Source organism: Genypterus blacodes, unplaced genomic scaffold (assembly GCF_046128005.1).
Source record: "Genypterus blacodes isolate CSIRO-AG114 ecotype Tasmania unplaced genomic scaffold, CSIRO-AGI_Gbla_v1 ptg000052l_1, whole genome shotgun sequence".
In the NCBI taxonomy this organism is placed as follows: domain Eukaryota; kingdom Metazoa; phylum Chordata; class Actinopteri; order Ophidiiformes; family Ophidiidae; genus Genypterus; species Genypterus blacodes.
This window is the reverse complement of record NW_027466864.1, coordinates 6,424,669-6,445,464: the sequence shown is the minus strand read 5'-3', so window position 1 is coordinate 6,445,464 and position 20,796 is coordinate 6,424,669. Positions and strand designations below refer to the sequence as shown.

At 45.6% G+C, this 20,796-nt stretch overlaps 1 protein-coding gene across 2 annotated transcripts in view; it reads left to right on the top strand.

Moving 5' to 3' along the window:
* The window catches only part of dgkb (diacylglycerol kinase, beta), a 50,452-nt gene that overhangs the window by 12,761 nt on the left and 16,895 nt on the right, over positions 1 to 20,796 (top strand). For both annotated transcript variants that reach the window (XM_076150594.1, XM_076150593.1), the window contains 13 exons: positions 144 to 218; positions 616 to 735; positions 1,412 to 1,529; positions 2,238 to 2,326; positions 3,517 to 3,633; positions 3,914 to 4,012; positions 4,415 to 4,516; positions 7,180 to 7,253; positions 8,706 to 8,780; positions 10,914 to 10,999; positions 11,825 to 11,914; positions 12,301 to 12,461; positions 18,297 to 18,361. In XM_076150594.1, coding sequence (XP_076006709.1) covers positions 144 to 218; positions 616 to 735; positions 1,412 to 1,529; positions 2,238 to 2,326; positions 3,517 to 3,633; positions 3,914 to 4,012; positions 4,415 to 4,516; positions 7,180 to 7,253; positions 8,706 to 8,780; positions 10,914 to 10,999; positions 11,825 to 11,914; positions 12,301 to 12,461; positions 18,297 to 18,361 — 1,271 coding nt within the window. The remainder of the gene's footprint in view (positions 1 to 143; positions 219 to 615; positions 736 to 1,411; positions 1,530 to 2,237; positions 2,327 to 3,516; positions 3,634 to 3,913; positions 4,013 to 4,414; positions 4,517 to 7,179; positions 7,254 to 8,705; positions 8,781 to 10,913; positions 11,000 to 11,824; positions 11,915 to 12,300; positions 12,462 to 18,296; positions 18,362 to 20,796) is intronic.

Below are 20,796 nucleotides of genomic sequence, written 5' to 3'. Positions count from 1 at the left end.
TGCTAACCTGCTATTACTGCTGTTTATCCGTCTATTCACGCCACAGACGCTCGCTGACACCGACGTGTAAGGCTGCAATACGCACTGAAGGTAAACACTGTATTTCTGTGTGTGTAATGACTGTCTGTGGTCTCCCCCCGCAGGAGCTGGAGCACATTATCTCCCAGATGATGCATGTAGCCGAGTACCTGGAATGGGACGTGACCGAGCTGAAACCAGTAAGGCACAACTCTCACCCCGATTATAGAAATTAGTAATGATAAGGCAGCGGCGGCGGCGGCAGAACAATGTGTCCTGTCTCCCGTACGCTACACAAAGGAGCCAAATGGAGTTGTGCTGAAGTACAACACACACTTCCCTCTTCTCTCTGATGGCTTCTTTGGCTTTAAAACACTTGAAATATGGCAGGAAAGTGAACTATGACACTAAAAATCACCTTTACTTCCGCCTTTTTAGAGTTGTTTTTCAGCATGATTAGTCTGCAATGTGGATGATTAAGTGGACTTCCAGGTGCCATCTCCCAGCACAGGGCAAATGGAAGAGAGATAGGAAGGGGGGTGGGGGGTAGTTACTGCCCTGACATGTTTGATTTCCCTGCTCTTCCTCTCTTCTCAGATCCTGCAGGAAATGATGCAGGAGATCGACTTCGACCGCGACGGCACGGTGTCGCTGGACGAGTGGATCCAGGGGGGCATGACCACCATCCCTCTGCTGGTGCTGCTGGGCCTGGAGACGGTGAGCCAGGACACACACACACATACACACACACACACACACACACACACACACACACACATAGCACTCACACTCTCCTTTCATCTGCACTGGCTTCTAGTGCAAAGGGAAGTTGCGAAATGGTGAATTAAATGTAAATGTTAGAGGTAAATAATGAAATGATCAAAGCTTTGTCCGCCCTGTGCAGCGTCTAGAGTCTCTAGAACTCTATCTGACTGGAGGAATCCATTTATTTTCCCCGTCTGAGCCATTTAGCTTGAGTCATCGCTCCAAAAACCCTCTTGGCTGTAAATATTCATTATTTCATAAACAAAATGCTCCCTGATCATCAGTAAGTCATGATGTGCTCTTCATCTGTCACCTCCTGACCTCTCTCACACACACACACACACACACACACACACTCATGGGGATTCATTTCATCTGCAGAACAACACTTCCCTGTTTGTCCACTAGATGGAGCCACTTGACCAGTTTGAGTAGCGATGCTTTCTGGAAGTCATTTTTTATGAATGAATATTACAGCGTTACCGTGCGACACTCACTGAGACAAAACAAGAGAAATCTGAAACGACTCGCATCTTTTGTTTTTGAGTGAAGGAACCACATTTGTGACCCATCATGGGGGAAAAATCAATCAGTGACTGGATGGTGTGATGTGTTTGTGTTGTTGCAGAATGTTAAAGATGATGGACAGCACGTCTGGAGACTGAAGCACTTCAACAAGCCGGCCTACTGCAACCTGTGCCTCAACATGCTGATCGGCCTCGGCAAGCAGGGCCTCTGCTGCTCCTGTGAGTCTCCCGCTCAATACGTTCACCTGTATGTCCATGTAACAAGGTACGGGACCGATCCTGGCCCAGGGATGTCTCAGGGTCCTTCCCGGAGACATGGACGTGCCTGCAGGGAGATGGAGGGACTGTTGTCAGAGACACAGAGACTTTGAATCCTCAAACAATCCATTGAAAATACAAACGCCTGCACGGTTTATAATAATACGACAAACGAACGCAGCTTCTCTGTCAAATTATTGCTTGGGCAGTAAAGATGCTGAATATGATGAAGTGGTGATAATTAAATATGATGAAGGGTTAATGACATTCTTTATATTAATTGCAGATATTGTTTTTGTTTTTTTGACTAATTTTAATAGAAGCGTTGCATGTTTCCCAGTTTTGCCATCACCAGTCAAATGTCATTTTTTAATTTTAATTTTAATTTTGATATATTCTGCTTTTCCTCCACGTTTTAAAGCGACACAGTAAAATGCTAAAATCAACATTTTCTTGATCATTTGTTTTTTTTTGTCTGGAGATTTTTCATCCACAAATAATTTCTCTACCATTTATTATTTTACAATGAAATTTGCTTTAAATTTACATTTTCTAGGATTAAGATGATTTCTAAAAATGTCGTAAACTAACGGATCATTCTTCTTCACACACACACTTTGTTTCCAGGTTCTGTTAGTGACATGTAAACTCTTCTTCTTCTCTCCTCAGTCTGTAAGTACACCGTCCATGAGCGCTGTGTGGCCCGGGCGCCTCCATCCTGCATCAAGACCTACGTCAAGTCCAAGAAGAACACTGATGTGAGTCAGAGAAAAGGGAGTCACAGTAGAAACATGGAGGAGAGTCACAGTAAAGACATGGAGGAGAGTCACAGTAGAAACATGGAGGAGAGTAGCAGTAAAGACATGGAGGAGTGTCACAGTAGAAACATGGAGGAGAGTCACAGTAAAGACATGGAGGAGAGTCACAGTAGAAACATGGAGAGTCACAGTAAAGACATGGAGGAGTGTCACAGTAGAAACATGGAGGAGAGTCACAGTAGAAACATGGAGGAGAGTCACAGTAAAGACATGGAGGAGAGTCACAGTAGAAACATGGAGGAGAGTCACAGTAAAGACATGGAGGAGAGTCACAGTAGAAACATGAAGGAGAGTCACAGTAGAAACATGGAGGAGAGTCACAGTAAAGACATGGAGGAGAGTCACAGTAAAGACATGGAGGAGAGTCACAGTAGAAACATGGAGGAAAGTCACAGTAGAAACATGGAAGAGAGTCACAGTAAAGACATGGAGGAGAGTCACAGTAGAAACAAGAGGAGAGTCACAGTAGAAACATGGAGGAGAGTCACAGTAAAGACATGGAGGAGAGTCACAGTAGAAACATGGAAGAGAGTCACAGTAGAAACATGGAGGAGAGTCACAGTAAAGACATGGAGGAGAGTCACAGTAAAGACATGGAGGAGAGTCACAGTAAAGACATGGAGGAGAGTCACAGTAAAGACATGGAGGAGAGTCACAGTAAAGACATGGCTGTGAGTCCAATTGGAGTGTTTAGCTGCCGGCACGCTCAGATCAGCGGAGCGTTGAGCCGAGGGCGAGGAGCTCTCTGACGGCATTACAACAACTCAATCTGCAGCTAAGCGTCGCTAATTAGAAGCACTACACATACACACACACAAGACACACACACACGCACAAGACACACAGAGCTGTGTTCTGATGGGTTTCTTTCTTTCTCTTTTGTTTCTGTCGTTCCTTCTTTCTTACTCTTTTCTTTCTCTTCTCATGTCTTTGTTGTGCCTCTGGCCTGTGTGTGTGTGTGTGTGTGTGTGTGTGTTGTACGTGTTTGTGCGTCTTGTTTTTCTGCTCCACCTTCCTTTTTTATCACTTCTCATCTCTCTCTCTCTCTGTCTCTGTCTCCCCCCTTCCCCCTCTCTTTCTGACTCTCTCTCTCTCTCTCTCTCTCTCTCTCTCTCTCTCCCTCTCCACAGGTAATGCATCATTTCTGGGTGGAGGGGAACTGCCCCACCAAGTGTGACAAGTGTCACAAAACCATTAAGTGTTACCAGGGCCTGACTGGTCTCCACTGTGTTTGGTGTCAGATCACGGTGAGCCGCCACCCGAGGAGCTGCAGCCTCCTCCTCATTATCCTCCCACTGCTTCTTGTTGTTTAACGTTTGCTGTTTGCACCTTCCGTACCTCGCGAGTCATTCCACCAATTTACACCCCAAACGCTTGTTTGTGATTGTAAGCTAATGGAAAATAAAACACAGAGGCGGCAGCTCCTGTTATTCAAATCATTGCTGAGATTTTACCTGAAGACGTCTGGCTCAGGTTCTGTTATTGACACACAAGTGGGCTGTTAATAACTTTTGCCACCTCCTCCAGCTCCATAACAAGTGTGCCTCCCACGTGAGACCCGAGTGTGACTGCGGACCCCTGAAGGATCACATCCTGCCCCCCAACACCATCTGCCCCGTCGTGGTGGTAAGCGTGCCTCCTCTCAGGTCAGCAGGTCACGAGGCAGATTCAATCGTCGGCTCGTCTTCCTCCCGTCGAGAGCTGGAAAGGACTCGCCCGAGTTTGTTTGTTTGTTTGTTTGTTTGCAAAAAGTCCAACAGCAGCCGCAGAAATGTCTCTTTCAGTTTAGCTCAAAGAGTTTGATGTGGCAGGAAGGCTTCAGACTCAGGATACACACAATGCACTCAGGCCTCATGTACACACACACACACACACACACACACACACACGAGAGGGAAATGCGACAGATGGGAGTCAATACACTGTGACTCATTTACTGTGTTTATATGCATGTAAGACACACAGATGTCACAGATGTAAAGGACCATTCAGACTAACTAACTAACTGTTTGTGACCTCTGACCCCAGGAGAGGCAGCTGACGACGAGAAAAGACTCCAGGTCGAGTCAGTGCAGCAGAGGGAAGATGCAGAGAGCAAACTCAGTCACAGTGGACGGACAAGGACTGCAGGTGAGTGTGTGTGTGTGTGTGTGTGTGTGTGTGTGTGTGTGTGTGTGTGTGTGTGTGTGTGTGTGTGTGTGTGTGTGTGTGTGTGTGTGTGTGTGTGTGTGTTACACATGCTGCAGACTGATCACTCAGATGAACCAAGGGTAGAATTAGGAGTCACATCTGGTTTGAGACGTTCACACTGACATCAGAGGAATGAAATCGTTTTTTTTAAGAGTCTGAAAATAATGCAAATGATTTCAAATGCAGAGATTTTAGCTCCGCCTGATTCCAATATGATCAATATGAATGAAGAACTGTGTGAAGTGATTATCAATATCCTGAAACCAGAGAATAAAGAAGATCAATACACAAGTATCAGGAAAAATGCTGTGTCTGCAAAGCCTTAAAATTAGATTAGATTAGATTAGATTAGATTAGATTAGATTAGATAGACTGTATTGATCCCTAAAGGGAGAAGTGGTGCGATGGCGTCCTGCTGTCTGATCAGTGATCAGTTTCCTCTCAGATGGTGCCGATCACCGGTCGGTCCTGGTATCAGATCCCGGTCCAGCCTGATCCTCTATGCGATCTGTCAGCCGGCGATGGAAGCCTGCCGCCGTCTGTGGCGACCAGGAGAGAAGCTTGATGAATGCCGTCTGAGGCACATCCATCTCTGCCCCGCGCCGGCTAACCAGCGTAATAATCAGGATTATTATTTATAATTACAGGAAGTAATGGATCACTCTGGACTGGACAGGGAGCTCATTAATTCACCCTGGGCCTGCTGGGATAGCAGACAGGGGGAGTTAAGCGCTTCATCTGTGTCAGGGAGAGCACCGGGCCGGTTGATGCGCTCTTAACGGCAGGAAGGGTTCAAACGGGGGGCTGCCGGATCAGCGTGTGTACGGGCAGCGGCGGCGGCGGCGGTGTCCTGCCTGCAGCGCCGCACGCAGGGCCTCGTATGGCCGCCGTCTAACTGGGAAGCTCGCAAACGAACAAAAAGGCTGAGGAATAAGCGTCATGACTGCAGTGTGAATGATGAGTCATGGGCTGGAGAGTATTGATCAGCTGTGTATTGATCAGCTCAGAGCCATGAGACCTTTTACTGTAACTCCTGAAACCTGAGGCTCCACCTGCAGATAATCCCATTCACATGCAACTTCCAGAACACGCACACTCATCACATACACACACACACACACACACTCATAAATAGAGGTATCGAAGATGCTCAGATCTTTAACCCTTTGGTCACCATGAATATACAAATGTGTTCCAGTGCAGCCGAACGTAAAGGATCAGTCACTAAACTCAGTTATCTGCGTGGCGGTCAGCATCGCATGTAATACAAAATGATAATTCCCGCAGTAATACATTTTTTTCGCAACAAATAGTTTCCTTTGGGTAAATTTTTTTGTAAATCTAACCCGATCCCCACACAGAGGGACTTCTTCTTATTAAGGACAGTAACTACCCCCCTTCAATCCTATTTTATTTGCACAGTGCCACCCAGTGTCAGTCTGGGTTATGGTCATTATTTGAAGGAACCTGGAAGCCCTCTTTATTATCTTTTTTCCCAGTTTACAGCGATATGCGTTCAGAGCTTCAGGTCGTATCGCTCTGATCCGTCAGACGCAGCAGCTGGGGACAGATTGACTTTGTGCTGCAGCATCTGTAAACAGGCAGAGTGAGAATGTTCTGATGTATGTGTGTGCGTGTGCGTGTGTGTGTGTGTGTGTGTGCGTGTGTGTGTGCGTGTGCGTGTGCGTGTGTGTGTGTGTGTGTGTGTGTGTGTGTGTGTGGAACATAGTCTGGTGCAGTATGTCAGTGTGAGTAAGTGAGCCATCGTCATTACAGAGGCTCTGTGTGTGTGTTTAACCCTTTAGCTTCCAAACTGATGTTATCTTCCACTTAACTGATTTAGACCTTCATCTTTAAAAAATAAACTACCAGACAAGATCGCTAATTTATACGTCTACCAAAACAATTTTCAATAAATGTATAGAAAATTCTGACTCGTATTAAAATTAAACAATCAGAGACGTGTGTGTATCTAAAAAAAATGTTATTGTGAATTCTGGCAAAAATTTCAGAAATTAATAAAAATGTCTAAATGAAGAACTAAAGACATAATAACTGTTTAATCTGACAGTTATACTTTCAGCTGTGATATAGAAAATATAAACAGGGATCTGGTCCAAACTATTTCTTATTTACATCACAGGAGAGAATGAGCATCAAACCTAAACTAACCGTATGAATGACTAATGTTATTATGTGGTCACTGCGATGTTTGAATGCATATGAAAGTCTGCTCTCCTCACCTGATGCCCTCCTGCTGTGATGTATTTCATACCACCTGACTTTATCTTTATCTCTGCTCGCTCTTATAATTAGGAGTTATAATTAACACAGGATTAAATTTGGACTCGGGCAGAGGAATAGTAAGTGCGCACACTTCACCGCGGCCACGAGTCGCCGGTGTGTGTCTGCTTCACACAGCTACAAAAGTATTAAAAAAAAAGAGATGGATACATGAAGCGTGTGAGAGATGAGTGGCGTTGCTGTGAAGTGAGCGGCACTCTTGATGAAGTGTCTGAGGTTTATGGCTTGAAAGTGAATTCCCCGTGAAGCATCCTGCAGTCTGGAAGCGCCGACGGTTTGTTTTGACATCTCCCATTCAGATCACAACAATAGAGGGCACTCATCCTCTGCTAGTGTTTGTCAATCCGAAGAGCGGGGGGAAGCAGGGAGAGAGGTGAGTACACAATCTGTCTCAACACGCTGCCAGAGGATTTACAAAGCCCCACTTCTGCAGGCGCACCGAGCAGAACCTGCAGGCCGCAAACCCCTCAGATACGCACCCACACTAAACTCTAAATATGGGCGTCCCCTCATTCAGAAACTCTGTTATTCTCCTTATTGATGGTTTGCGTTGAAATAGACGTGACTACAGTATTTTATCTTTTGCAAATGATTCACAAACGCATTGTTATGGAAGCAGGAAGACGTTTTAAATTAGATTCCCCTCATATGTGCTTCATTTTACTGATCAATGCATTCGATAGGTAACCTGCCTCAGTTGATGAATCAGTTTATTTAATATTTGTCATTAAGTTTTCCTGTAGCTTAGTTTTTCTGCTTGTTATTGTTGAGTTGTTCTTTTCTTTCATGGGTTTACCTCAAAGACTTTCAAATCTAATGTTCAACACTGAATTACAGACAAAAGGAGAATTTTTGAGATTCCCCCCAATGGAGATTTGTGAAGATAATGCAACGCGTCCTCGCCTGCCGCCTGCCGCCTGGTGGAGAGGCGGATAATTGGGCCTATTTACTGCTTGTTAAGATTATTTTCCATTAAGATTGAATCATCTTAAATCAAAGTCTTGAGAGCTTCTTGACTTCCTGTTTTGGCCGGTGCACAGTGAGGGGAAACAGGAGACACGTGTCCTCTGGCTGCTGCTGAGCACTTTAGCTTTGAATAGAAGCGCAGTAACGTTTAGCTGGTGGGCTGGCGGCCCTCACACACTCCCTGGTCTCTGACCCAGGGCTAATTGGGTTATTACTGAAACATATTCATTCACTCCTTATTACGCCGCCCCTCATTTGTTTAAATTATGAGATCAAAATATGACTTCAGCCAGTTGATATAATGAAATTGAAATTAAAATGAATTAGTCTTTCTAATGGTTTCTCCTCCAGGGGACTTTGGGTATGTCCCACCCCGCTGCTGCCCGGTCCGGCGCCTCGTCACGCTCTGATTGGACGTTAGTCTGTGTCAAAATGTGACACGAGCGCAGAGACTCTGAGCCCGAACGTCTGAGGCTTTATAGTGAAGCACACACACTTCATTTATGGCTGATGAGGCATTCAAACTGGGAGTTGGAAGATTTTGAACAATCGCTTGAACACTTGAACATTTTTACTTTCTGATTTGTATAGATTTACATTATTTACCAATTCATGATGAAGATCTGTAGACACGGCACTGAAGGTTCCTTATGAAGACCCTTATTAACCCTTTGACCTTTTGAAGGGTGGTAGATGTACAGGGATTACATTTCTATTTAATTTCAAATAATATTTAAAGTAATTGTGACTTTTTGTAAACATCTCAGTGTAACTTAGATGAACTCTGTGTGTGTGTTTCTGATGGATCCATCCGTTGCTTCCTCAGGCTGATCTTTGTGTCTCATCTCCACTCCTGCAGGATTTACAGGAAGTTCCAGTACCTTCTGAACCCCAGACAAGTTTACAACCTGGCCAAGAACGGGCCGATGCCAGGGTAGGTGAGCCGCCACGGGACGGCAACATTCACATTTACAAAGAGGAAAGTTTCTATGTTTGGGATCAGTTCTTAGTAAACATTGGTCCCTCTCACTCCGCGGCTTTGAGGCTTCACACAACGACACAATCCTGAGGTTTCAGCTTTAATTACAGAAGATCACTCAGTGTTTTAGACACAGAATAAGAAGAAGTAACTCCAGCTCGTCTTTCAAAGCAGTTGCAGTCATTTCTGTGTCGCTGTTTCATATTAATGAAACAAAGAAAGAGAGGCAGATATTTGCTAATGACGTCGTGTTTACAAACACACGAGCCGTAATGAGCAGGATGACATGCAGCAGAGGCCTTTTGCTATTAGAACCTTGGTTGGTTCTTGGTTTCCCGCACGGCGCTCAGATGTAATTAAGGCGAGTTCACACATAACAAATCCCTGAGACGACGGTATCATGCTTTAGCCCCAGCCTCCATATGCATAAGTGTACGCGTGGCTGGAGAGGCGGAGAGATGGTGAGGGGTGAAGTTCTCACCATAGCACATGTGATCACGCATACAGACGAGGAGCTCATGGCGCGGGCACCGCTGCACGTTTCCTATGGTTCACATCTGTGATTAAGAAAATGAAATGGATCATTTACATGCATAAGGCTCCTTCACTTTGCTGTTTGTGTCCGCCGCCGTTAAAAGTGCAGGAATGCGTCGCCGCCGTGCCGCCACCTTGTTTGGCTCTGATTAGACACCAAAACAGAATGAAATCTAAACACACGCCGGCACAGGCGAGGACAGAAAGCTACCAAAGGTTTGGGCTGCAGGAGGAGAGGAAGCTTCACCCTGCAGCGGGGAAGTTTGTGGGACGGAGTTTGAGTCTGCAGTGGGTTTGATCCTGGAACAAGAAGGAGCCAGATCTTCAGGACTTGATGGACGTGGTTGAAGCTAGTTAGATGTTATTTTAAACAAGGAGTGACGCACAGAGATGTACTAAGGTCATTAACATGGAGGCGTGGTCATGTGAGCGTCTGTGGCTCTGCAGCGGCTCCCTTACCCAGACACACACACATACACACACACACACACACACACACGACTGAAACGCCGGAAGTCTGACGTAAGGGAGTCTGTGTGTTGAGTCATCGCTGCTGCTGCTGCTGCTGCTTCAGAAGCCACAGAAGTCAAAAGCTTGTTGATTTTATGACTGAGAGACGAGAAGAACATCTGACAACCTGCAGCAGGATCCAGGTGCAGCCAGTTTCCTGTCCCTGAGTCAGATGGTGTTCTTATGAACTTTTTAGATTCAGTTCTTACAATTGATACGATACACCTGTAAGATGTCTCCTTTCCTATGGCCTTAACTACTTAACTACTAACTAGTCTACCTAGGTCCTCATTTAAACTCTGGTCTGGTTAAGATGATGTCAACACCAAAAATACAATTCTAATCAGCATGAATCAAAGTGTTGTCACGCTGCTCTCACAGAGTTCTGGAAGTTGAACCCAGTGGAGAACATTCCAGATGACCTCGCCCTCCCCCGCCCCCCTCACCTCTGTAACCTCGTTCATATTCTATCAAGTGTACGTAACGCAGCGTACACCAGCGAGGCGAGCGAGCGGTCACCGTTGGACACTGCAGCCGCACGCACTGCTGTCAATTAGCTGCCTGCCTAATGCGATCAGGGCAAATTAAGTGTTTGTTTCTTGGTATTCAAATATCCCCAAAGTTGCCTTTCATGTCGGCGGCCGTCTGTTTTGCGTCTAATATGGTTTGTGGTCCCAGTTGGAGAGTAATTGAGCGAATCATTTACCCGGCATACGAGGCTCAGAGGCTGCCTCATTCAGTTAGAGCTTCGTTATTGTGAAGGAACGGAAGAAGTTGGACTGAACATTGCCTGTCATGATCCAATTAGTCCTCCAACAGGCAGGCAAGCTCGCTGAATGAATAATTGTCAATGCCACATGTGTTATTTTGCGGGATTGGAGGGTTTTTTTTTTTGCAGAGCAGCAGCATGTTGTAGCAGACGAGGGCGCATAGATCACATCCCCACTCATCCCCGCTCACGTCTTCAGAGACAGAACCACGAGTCCGAGTGAGAGTACAGCTTCTCGCTTCGCACTGATCAGTAAAGTGTCTTTGTTTTTGTAGGTTGAACTTCTTCAGAGAGGTTCCAGATTTCAAAGTGCTGGCCTGCGGCGGAGACGGCACAGTGGGCTGGATCCTGGACTTCATAGGTACCAGATCAGCTCCTGTACATTTCATGATGTGTGAGGAAACGCAACAAAGCATTCGGCCTCTTATCGGGGTCATAAAAGTATTTTAATTCTTTTTAATTCAACAAATGAAATATCTTCATGTACATTTAAAGTAGTTCAACTCTTTTCTGCCAGTTGCGAGGTGTTTCAAGTGTTGTGATTGAGGATTCAGTAATGAGACTTCAGGCGGAGCTTCTTCCTCCTGAACGTCATTACTGTTGGAACTTTGCGTTTTCCGAGCGTAGCAAATGTTCCGAACCCCCCGGGGCGACACCTCGCATGTACTCACACTGTTGTCACTCTCCCATAACATTTCAAGTGGTCGAACCTGAGGAGTCTATTTCCGTTTTTCTGAAAATTGCATTTGTTTTTATTAGTTTTGCCAAAGCAACATGGCGCTTATTGTTCTGCCTGGAATGGTAAAGCAGGCGCTCTGATTTGTATATAAACACTTTCATTACGTCCAAGCCTGCGTGTTCGGGGGGGGGGGTTAAATGGGATGATTACCTGAGTGGGGAGAACAACATATTAGTCGTCGTTTAAAAAAATCACCTGGCCTCTTCTATTTGGTCTTGGAAGACCTGTTACTTGTTCAGGCGCTCAAAAATTGCCTCAATTTTTTATCAATCAAAACAAAGAACAGTAATAACCCAGGGACAAACTGAGTCTCTTGAAATAGAACATACAGCTGGACATTCATGCTGATTTGTAGTTCTTCCCTCTGGCTCTTTTAAAATGGATTTGATGCTTTTGTGACGCTGCAGGTGAATGTGTGGCGTTGTGATGTTTGTCCCTCTGCTCCAGATAAGGCCAACCTGGACAGGAACCCCCCCGTGTGTATACTTCCTCTGGGCACCGGCAACGACCTGGCGAGGTGTCTGCGATGGGGAGGAGGTGCGTCTGTGACAAGATGATAGGTGGCCCCAATTAGTAAATGAGTTTGGCACATTTAGCTCCTAGCTGAAGACTTTCTGACCACCAGATCCAGAACCTACCTTTGTCTTTGCTGCCATCTAGTGGTGACCCAGTGTTGATACATTATGAGCCGTCTGAATGGTTGTCTGTGGCCTACAATTTTGTTTTTGTATTCTGTGACTATGATGCAGATCCACCTTAAAAAATCCACTATAATAAAATCTGCTATTTTGTTTTTGGCCCACAACCCACCTATCATTAACCCTTTGAGTCATCATGCATACATACAGAATAAACAAGCTCCTTGACAGATTGAATTGATTTACAAATGTATCTGTTGACGATTCTTGGCGACTCACCTTTAGGCTACGAGGGCGAGAGCCTCCTGAAGTCAATGCGGGACATCGAGAACAGCACGGAGGTGATGCTGGACCGCTGGAAGATCGATGTCACGCCCACAGACAAGGAGGAACGCGGAGACCCGGTGCCCTACAGCATCGTCAACAACTACTTCTCTATTGGAGTGGTGAGTAACACACACTTCAACAGCTGGGATGATGAATTCCAAAATCTAAAGTCAAGTCTTCCATTCCTTAGAACAGTTGCCAAGGTATTGGAAGGTTCCTGGATGTCTTTATTACAGATGTCAGTGTATGAACGACTCCATGTAACCAGAGTTCATATCCATGCACATTTTGGACAAAACACCACATGGCAACAGTGGAGTAATGATAGATATGTTTACTAATAAACTGAATAATGCCCCCTCCGTATCTTTGTGTAGGTAAAGGTAAAGGAGGAATTAAAGAGAATCCCCAGAGCAGAACCTCTCACGAAGTTGATTTGCTTTGATCACATTCTACTTACGCCTTTATTGAGACGCGCTTCACCCTCAAAGTGCCTGTGATCGATAAACACGCCTCGTTGTGTGTCTGCGTGGTGTACGGCCCCTCGGCACCCATCAGCATCAACCCCCCCCCCCCACCCCGCCCCGCCCCGCCCCACCCCCGCCCATCTCCAACATAATGACACTGATTTCACGTAGCTCATGTTGGCCATTACTGATAAATGTCAGGGGGAAATATGGTAATTGACATTTGCAGGTGGAGGAGGAGGGGGAGAGTCTGTATTGTGAAAGTCGTACGCGGCGTCGGCGGGGACATAAGTGATGCATGGCGCTACAAATGTTAGTTGAATAACACCTCGAGCCTGGGCCCGTAATGACGCCGTTAGGGGGTGTTAGGAGGACAGGTCTTGTTAACATTGTGATAGAGGTGAAGAAAGGCGGTGCTAATCCGTCTGAATATGAGATGAAGGACAGATGGAGGAGGGGACGCACATTTTTTTTGTCTTTGTCTATTCTCCGTCCCAAAGACTGTGTGATTACTGCGATTATAGAAGTTCATCGCACTGCGTCAGACTGGACAAGGGTGCACAAGTGTGGCGTGATGCTTTTTTGATTTGGAAGTATTTTGTAGTCTGGTGGCGGTAGCACGGAAGTGATCGGAAGGATTGGTGAAGAGAGAGATGAGCCTGAAGGCGAAGCTCTCAATGTCTGGCTGGATCAAGTCTTACGGTCACAATATCTGGCTGGTGAGAGGAAGAATGAGGTCTTGGATACAAGAGGCTGAAAGGAGTTTTCTCGCCAGGGTGCCAGCACATTCAGGGACCCTCAGGGGGAGGGGGAGGAGTTTAGAGTAGAACCGTTGCTCCTTTCGTATTGAAAGGATCAGTTGAGCATCAAATCAGTTCCAGGGTGGATAGGGAGACCACGGGACTGACCCAGAATACTTGGACAGTATAATAGGATTGACGGCCAAAGACTTCCTCCCCTGTCTCTCGCTTTTGTTCTTTTCCGCCTGCACACGAGCTTTAACACTGGAGAAGGCGTGTTGTTTGATAAAGAGCCTGAGGTAAAGTTTGGTGCCTGTAGGAGACCGGAGACAAAACTCCACCACAGGTTCGTCCTGGCTGCTTCGTTATGACTCAGTGGGATTAACACCCAGCAGGCGCCATGATCACAGATGAAGTTGTTTGCAGGGGATTAAGGCGACTTTGAGCTCTCTGCGGAATTTAGTGTGATATTATATTTTGTGACACATTTTGATTCAGTTTTTCTGCTTTCCGTCAAATTAAAGGAGAAAGAAGAAGACAATAAAGATTATGTGACAAGTCAAGCTAATAATTACCTCGGAGATTATGCAGATGAGGATGGATTGCTTCTATAATGACGCCGGTCGGATCCAAAGATCAGCAGCGGCAGCCAAAATGTAAAGGAGCGACGCCGCCAGCGCGAGAAGCAGATGAAACAAACGTAAAAACCAATCAGACTGAGACCATTAGAGTCAAACAAACTGAAACTTTCACAGGATAACTTCATTTTCCAGGTCATTTATATCCGTAAACCCAGGTGATCCTTCGCAAAGACAAAGATCATCTATTTTCGTAAACTCCCTCAACCTCAGCTTCTGCCTCAGCCGGTTGGATTGAGAATTAATGGCGCCATCCCTTTGGGAGGATGTGGAAGTGACGTGAAGTGTAATGATCTCAATCAGGGCCAGGGGTGAGAGACAGAACTAATCACTGAGCGCGCTGCACTACCATAATGCAGTCAGTCGCCCTAATGACCCCGGCGCTCCTGTCAAAGCCATTACTCTCGCCCGTGGTGAAGGCACATCAAACGGCTGGGGCCCACTCATAATTGGACTAAACTTTGAGCTATGAGGGGACATTACACATGTCCTGTATTAATTTGGGTGCCAGATTTTTACATTGGTAATTATTTGAGGGCAGCTACGGGGAGAGAGAGAGAGAGAGAGAGAGAGAGAGAGAGAGAGAGAGAGAGAGAGAGAGAGAGAGAGAGAGAGAGAGAGAGAGAGAGAGAGAGAGAGAGAGAGAGAGAGAGAGAGAGAGAGAGAGAGAGAGAGAGAGAGAGAGAGAGAGAGAGAGAGAGAGAGAGAGAGAGAGAGAGAGAGAGAGAGAGAGAGAGAGAGAGAGAGAGAGAGAGAGAGAGAGAGAGAGAGAGAGAGAGAGGGGCTGACATCGTCCCGCTGCTGCCAAAGCATGAACGTGTGGATGTGTCTGATGTGCCGTTATAGGACGACTTATACTGTCTTAGTCAGGGATCACTTTGATTTTAAAGACACCCAGGACAAGAGTACGTCTTTGAAAGGGTTTTAAAAAGACACATATCAGTTTATAAAATGTCATTTATGGATTGATTTGACGTCTTTGAGGTGGAGCAGATATCTGGATGAACTGCGTTACGAGTATTTAGAGGTGAATCATCAATAGGGCAGTAAATGTTGTCTCCCTGCAGGTGTTCATGTTTGTGGTGATGTTAATGAGCACAGCCACCCTTCAGGTAAATGTGTGTATGTGTGTGTGTGTGTGTGTGTTTGTGCTGCGAGCTCACACAGGTGTGGACGGCAGCGGAGCTCAGCGTGTCTGATCCCAGTCTGAGCCACCGAGCCTCAGATAGTGACAGATCCACTCAGGTCGTCTGTGACTTAACTCTTCCCTGGAATCATGACCAATCAATCTGATCCATGTTTGGTCGTTCTGACAAAATTAAGAATCAATTCAGAATAAATGTCTTGTTGCTTTCTTCCATGTAAGGCAGGATCTTAATGCAACAGAAGATCTTTATGATGAAGTTCAAATAGGATTTCCTGTAGCGCAGTGAGATTTGATACAATCACGACATGGTAACATGTTGACAAAGAGCTGGAAGTGTTTGTTTACTGCTGTGATGCCACAGATGCTCACAGATCTCAGACCCAAACCAAAGGGGACACGACCTCTCCTCCTCTCCTCTCCTCTCCTCCCCTCTCCTCTCCTCTCCTCCTCTCTCCTCTCCTCACTCTCTTGTTTCCAGCGATTGTCCCGTTTGTAAGCGAGTACACCTCTTCTCTCAGATACATCCATCATCGCGCCTCTCTGGTTGGCGTTGGGAGCGTGAGGCGAGTCTGCAGGGATCTCCAGGATTCCTTTTGGTCTTCTGCTAACAGGGTCTTGAGGAGACATCAAGAGGAGCTCCATTGATTTTTCTGTTTGGCTTTTACTAAAGATGTCTGTACAGGGAGCTGGCAGGGGGTCGCCTCTGTGGCTGCTGTTTCAATAGTGCCACTCAAAATGAGCGAGCAGGGGAACACACCGCCCCCCCAACAAACTTTTCTCCCCCTCGCTCCTTCCTTGAGGTGTTTTTCATTCTCAGTTAACTTCATTGTTTTCAGAGTTTGGACTCGCCGCCACGTTTCTGCTGACAGCGGCTTTGAAGTGAGAAGATGAAAGCTTTCAGTGTCGTCCGTTATTGGAAAGGTCACAATCTGCTGCTGATGGTCTCCTGCTTAAGGGTTTACTGTAGCTTTCATGCTTACATTCACACTGAAGATCTTGATTTATCAGGCAAGATTGAAGATAAAGCTGAATAATTACAGATCTGCTCTTTGTACTGGTAAAGCTCTGCTCTTGGTCCAGAGCCGGTCGATCGCGATCGACGTATTGGCAACGACGTATTGGCAATGTGGGTCGATCGCATGGCATTCCAAAAAAAAAAAAAAAAAAAATGTTTTGTTTGGTTTTGTTTTTTGCATATCGTTCAAAGTTAGCCGACACCGGCAAGTACGCCGTTGCACACTCGGCCGAGTCGGCACCCTCATCTAATGGTCTATTAGATGAGGTACTACAATAAATAACCAATCAGAACTCAAATGGTGGAAACACTTGGTCTTTTTAAAAGTAGATCCCAAGCTGGAAAAGTGTGGGCACCCCTGCTCTATAAGGTCTCCCTCCACCAGGGGGCGGCAGCTTTCTTGTCTGTAATAAGGAGACACTTTTTCTGCGCACAGACAGTAACTATCCTCCTTTCTATCCCTTGGCCAGCAAACCTGGTCTTGGCAGGATCTCCTCTCTGAGTCCTACCGTCTCTAACTGTCTTCAGGCTGAGACGCCTTTGAGTCCGGCTCTGTTTCAACTTATTGGAGAAGAAGAGCTCCACCCTGAAAGTCTTTTATCTTCTTCCTTCGTCTTTTCCTTCTTTCCCTTGCAGTGTTTGAACAGTGGAAGTTTATTATCCATGTAAGGAAATTCATCTTCCAGATTAAAGTCATCCTAAATTTTTGCATTGTCAGTGCAAATTGATTGACAAATTGATCAACTTTCAATTTGAATGAATACTTTTTCGGCCATCAAGTAAGATCCTGCTGGTCCCAGGATCTCAAACTGGAGGATCTGCTGCCTTTCTTTGCTTAATGTGACTTTAAAGTGAATATATTTAAGTTTTTCTGTTGTTCCAAATGACTAAACCATTCTATCAATCAGAGCTATAACTGTTCAATCAATCATTGGTTGTATTGATCAAACTACATCATATTTTACTGTACAGTTTAACTATAAATACTCTAGTAGTGAGTGAACGCTGAGCTCCTACACACCAACCTTGCCACACCGCGGTGGTGTTAACATACTGCTGAGGCGTCGCTGTCACTCACACTCCACTAACATATGTAACATGAACTGTATCAGCTTAACACCCGCTACTCCAATGTGGCTGTACTTTTTGCCCCAGGCCACAGGGAGGGAAGGAGAGGGAGAGGGAGAGAGAGAGAGAGAGAGAGAGGAGGGGTGAGAGAAAGGTCGAGTGTGACACACAGAGGAGAGGTGGAGGAAGGGAGAGAGAGAGAGAGAGAGAGAGAGAGAGAGAGAGAGAGAGAGAGAAAACAAGTTGGTTGCCAGGGGTGTCTGCAGCATCCTGTAGGCTGGTTGGGAGCTGTGATTACTCACAATGTGTGTTTAATTAATTAGCCTGTGTGGAGACGACGTGCTGTTCATCAGGCTTTCTGTCGATACCCCTCATCCCTGGCTCAACCCCGCCACCACCTCACACACACACACACACACACACACACACACACACACACACACACACACACACACACACACACACACACACACACACACACACACAGAGCTCATTTCATATTACAGAAACACACAGTGACATATGATCTGAGTGAGCACGACTGGAGCAAAGAAACAGTAGATATTTAGAAATTAAGATGTTAAAGTGCTGCTCAGCTCTGTGTGTGAGAGACTCCAACGTCCAACTGAGACAATTAGAGAAGGAAACAGAGCCTCAGTCACCAGAGCTGTGAGAGAATAGAGCTCTGAACTGTAGGAAAGCATGGTGGCTGAAATTACAGGGTTAATGAATATAATATAAAACTGGTTTTGTATAGAAATGATCAAAATAATGAGCAAATAAATAAATCAAAGCTGGGCCATAAAGAAAACATTGTGTATCCGTCCTGTATCAATAAAGCCTCTAAACTCTCCTCTGTGTGTCGCTTGTGTGTTGCAGGACGCCTCCATCGCTCATCGCTTCCACGTCATGAGGGAGAAACACCCGGAGAAGTTTAACAGCAGGTACCATTCTCTTTCCCTTTGAAACCAGATCCTGTTTCAGTGAATTCAGCTTCAATAAAAAAGCTGAACCCTAAAAAACACAATCTACCAAACAAGATCGCAAATTTCCACCAATGTCTGAGATTCAAAGCAAGGAGGTCCCGGGTTTAAATCCTGCATGGACCACCTTCCTAGTCGGGCCTTTCTGTGAGGAGCGAGTGTGTTCCCTCCGTGCCTGCAGGGGTTTCATCCCACCTCCCAAAGACCTCCATCCATCCTTTCTTTATAGCTCCCAAAGGTACAGAGAATAGATTGATAAGTTCTGAGCTTGTCATATAAGAAAGCAATTACATGGTGATGTGTTTACACTTACTACACCCATGGGCTACAAAGTAACACTGATGATGTAATGGAGCACAGCTGCAGTGCAGGTAATTTGAATGTGAAGTGTGGCTAATAAGGATCACCTGCTGCAAGCTTTAGAGACGCCACTACGGGTGTGGCAGAGGAGCTCACCAGTGTCTCTGCACATGAGCTCACAGGGTTCAGCTGGACAGGAGGGACACACACACACACACAGAGGGAGTCACATGTTCAGCACCTTCACTTCTCACCTGGTTTTACCTCCCTGGACTTGAAATACATTTATTTAGAGCCCTGTTTGGCCTCAGATCATGAGGTCATATTAGCTGTGGAAACTCTGTGCTGGGCTCAGAACTTATCAATCAAGTCAAGGCGGCAGTGAAGACACTTGACTTTTACGTAGAAAACACTGTAATAACAATCATACTGTTCTAGGAACCAAAGTGCACGTTGCCTAACAGCCTCAGCGCGTCTGGCACGTGACAACAACACAACAACACAACAGTTCGCGCAGCTGCTTTGGAGATCAGCGTGACGAATGGAAAAGCTTCACATTTAGCATTTGCGATTAGCTGCAGGAGATGCGTTCACCTTTGGAGATGAACAAATGTGGCATCTATGTTTCCATCAATATTTAACGTCTCCGATACGTCTCCACTAGCGCCGGGGAGTAATTGCAGACGTAACTGAATTTGCTTGCCTAGTTTGACATCATGGATCAGTCAGACTGATGACACGCCGCCTCCTAATAATCCCATTTGTACTCATTATCATATTTTAGCCCCGTCCTTCTTCAGCGCTCAGCCGACTATTTTGCTGCGGCTCGCTCCTCCTTCATGCAGCGACGCTAGGAAAGGAAAGAGAAGGGAAGTGAACAGTGAGAGATGACACAACGTAGCATCTTCCTCTCTAATAAAGTCAATGTTTACTAAAGGCAATGAGGAGAAAATATTTATGTGAAAGAACGACTGAATGTCTTACTGATATAAGGCCAATATTGATTGATTCAGACTCCAAACTCTCCTTTTGGACAAGATGCATGTAAGTCGTCAGGGTAGAATAAATTAGAATAAGGTAAAATATGAATTTATCGTCCACACATATAATAAACACAACATAGAGCAGGGAAACTGATTAAAACACATGATCTTACTGTAAACACACTCATAGAATATATGAGCATCATTCCTGTTTGGGTTTAAAACACTGACCTGCCCTGGAATAAAAGGCTTCTCACAATGGTTGGTTGGTTGCCGTGGGAACCCTGCAGAGTCCACCTTTCATGTTATGGTGTTTATTCCCTGTCAGTCACACCCGCAGATGCACACACACACACACACACACACTGCATCTGTGTTGTTCCACACCATTTTAAAGCCTGTGTGAAAAATGATTGAGATATTTTAAGAAAATGATTCTGTCTGTTATTTGAATTCAATGAATAATTCAGGAGGGCGAATGGGTTTAGGATCTCTCTATTACACACTATCCTTTCCACTTCATAATGCATGATTATAGTTTTTCAAGGTAGCAGAGGTTTTTGTTGGATTTGTCCAAGGGGCTCGGTGTCCGCTGTAAGTAGATTTCAACTTCTCAGGAGTCATTTAGCCCTCAGAGGCTGGGCTCTGTGGAGCTCAGCTGACAGAGCCCAGGGGCCGCCGGCGTGGAGCTGACGAGGTGACGAGGCCACGAGCCGGCCGGCCACCGTGAGGTCCAAGGGCCACAGAGCGCAAACTGCACTGCTGATGTCCTCATGTTGATTTGACTTGGACCAGTGTAGGAAAGAGAAAGGGAAATGGTCATCATCACCTGGTCTCCAGTTTAGCCCCCAAACATCCTCAGGGGGCCAAAGGCTGAAACTTTAACTCCATCTGAGCGACCGGCCGGGTTTCTGTGGACAATTTTGTCCAAAACACGTGCACACATTTTTTTTTAAATCAACAAAATTCAAATGCAGATTGGCAGTGTGTCCATTAACTGATGTTAGGTATGCAAAATTAAACAAATTAAACAAAAACAGAGAAAATGCAGAAATTTTTCCCAATTATCTTAGATTTGTGAGACGTTCTGCTAAACTGACAGCTCAGTTGAAT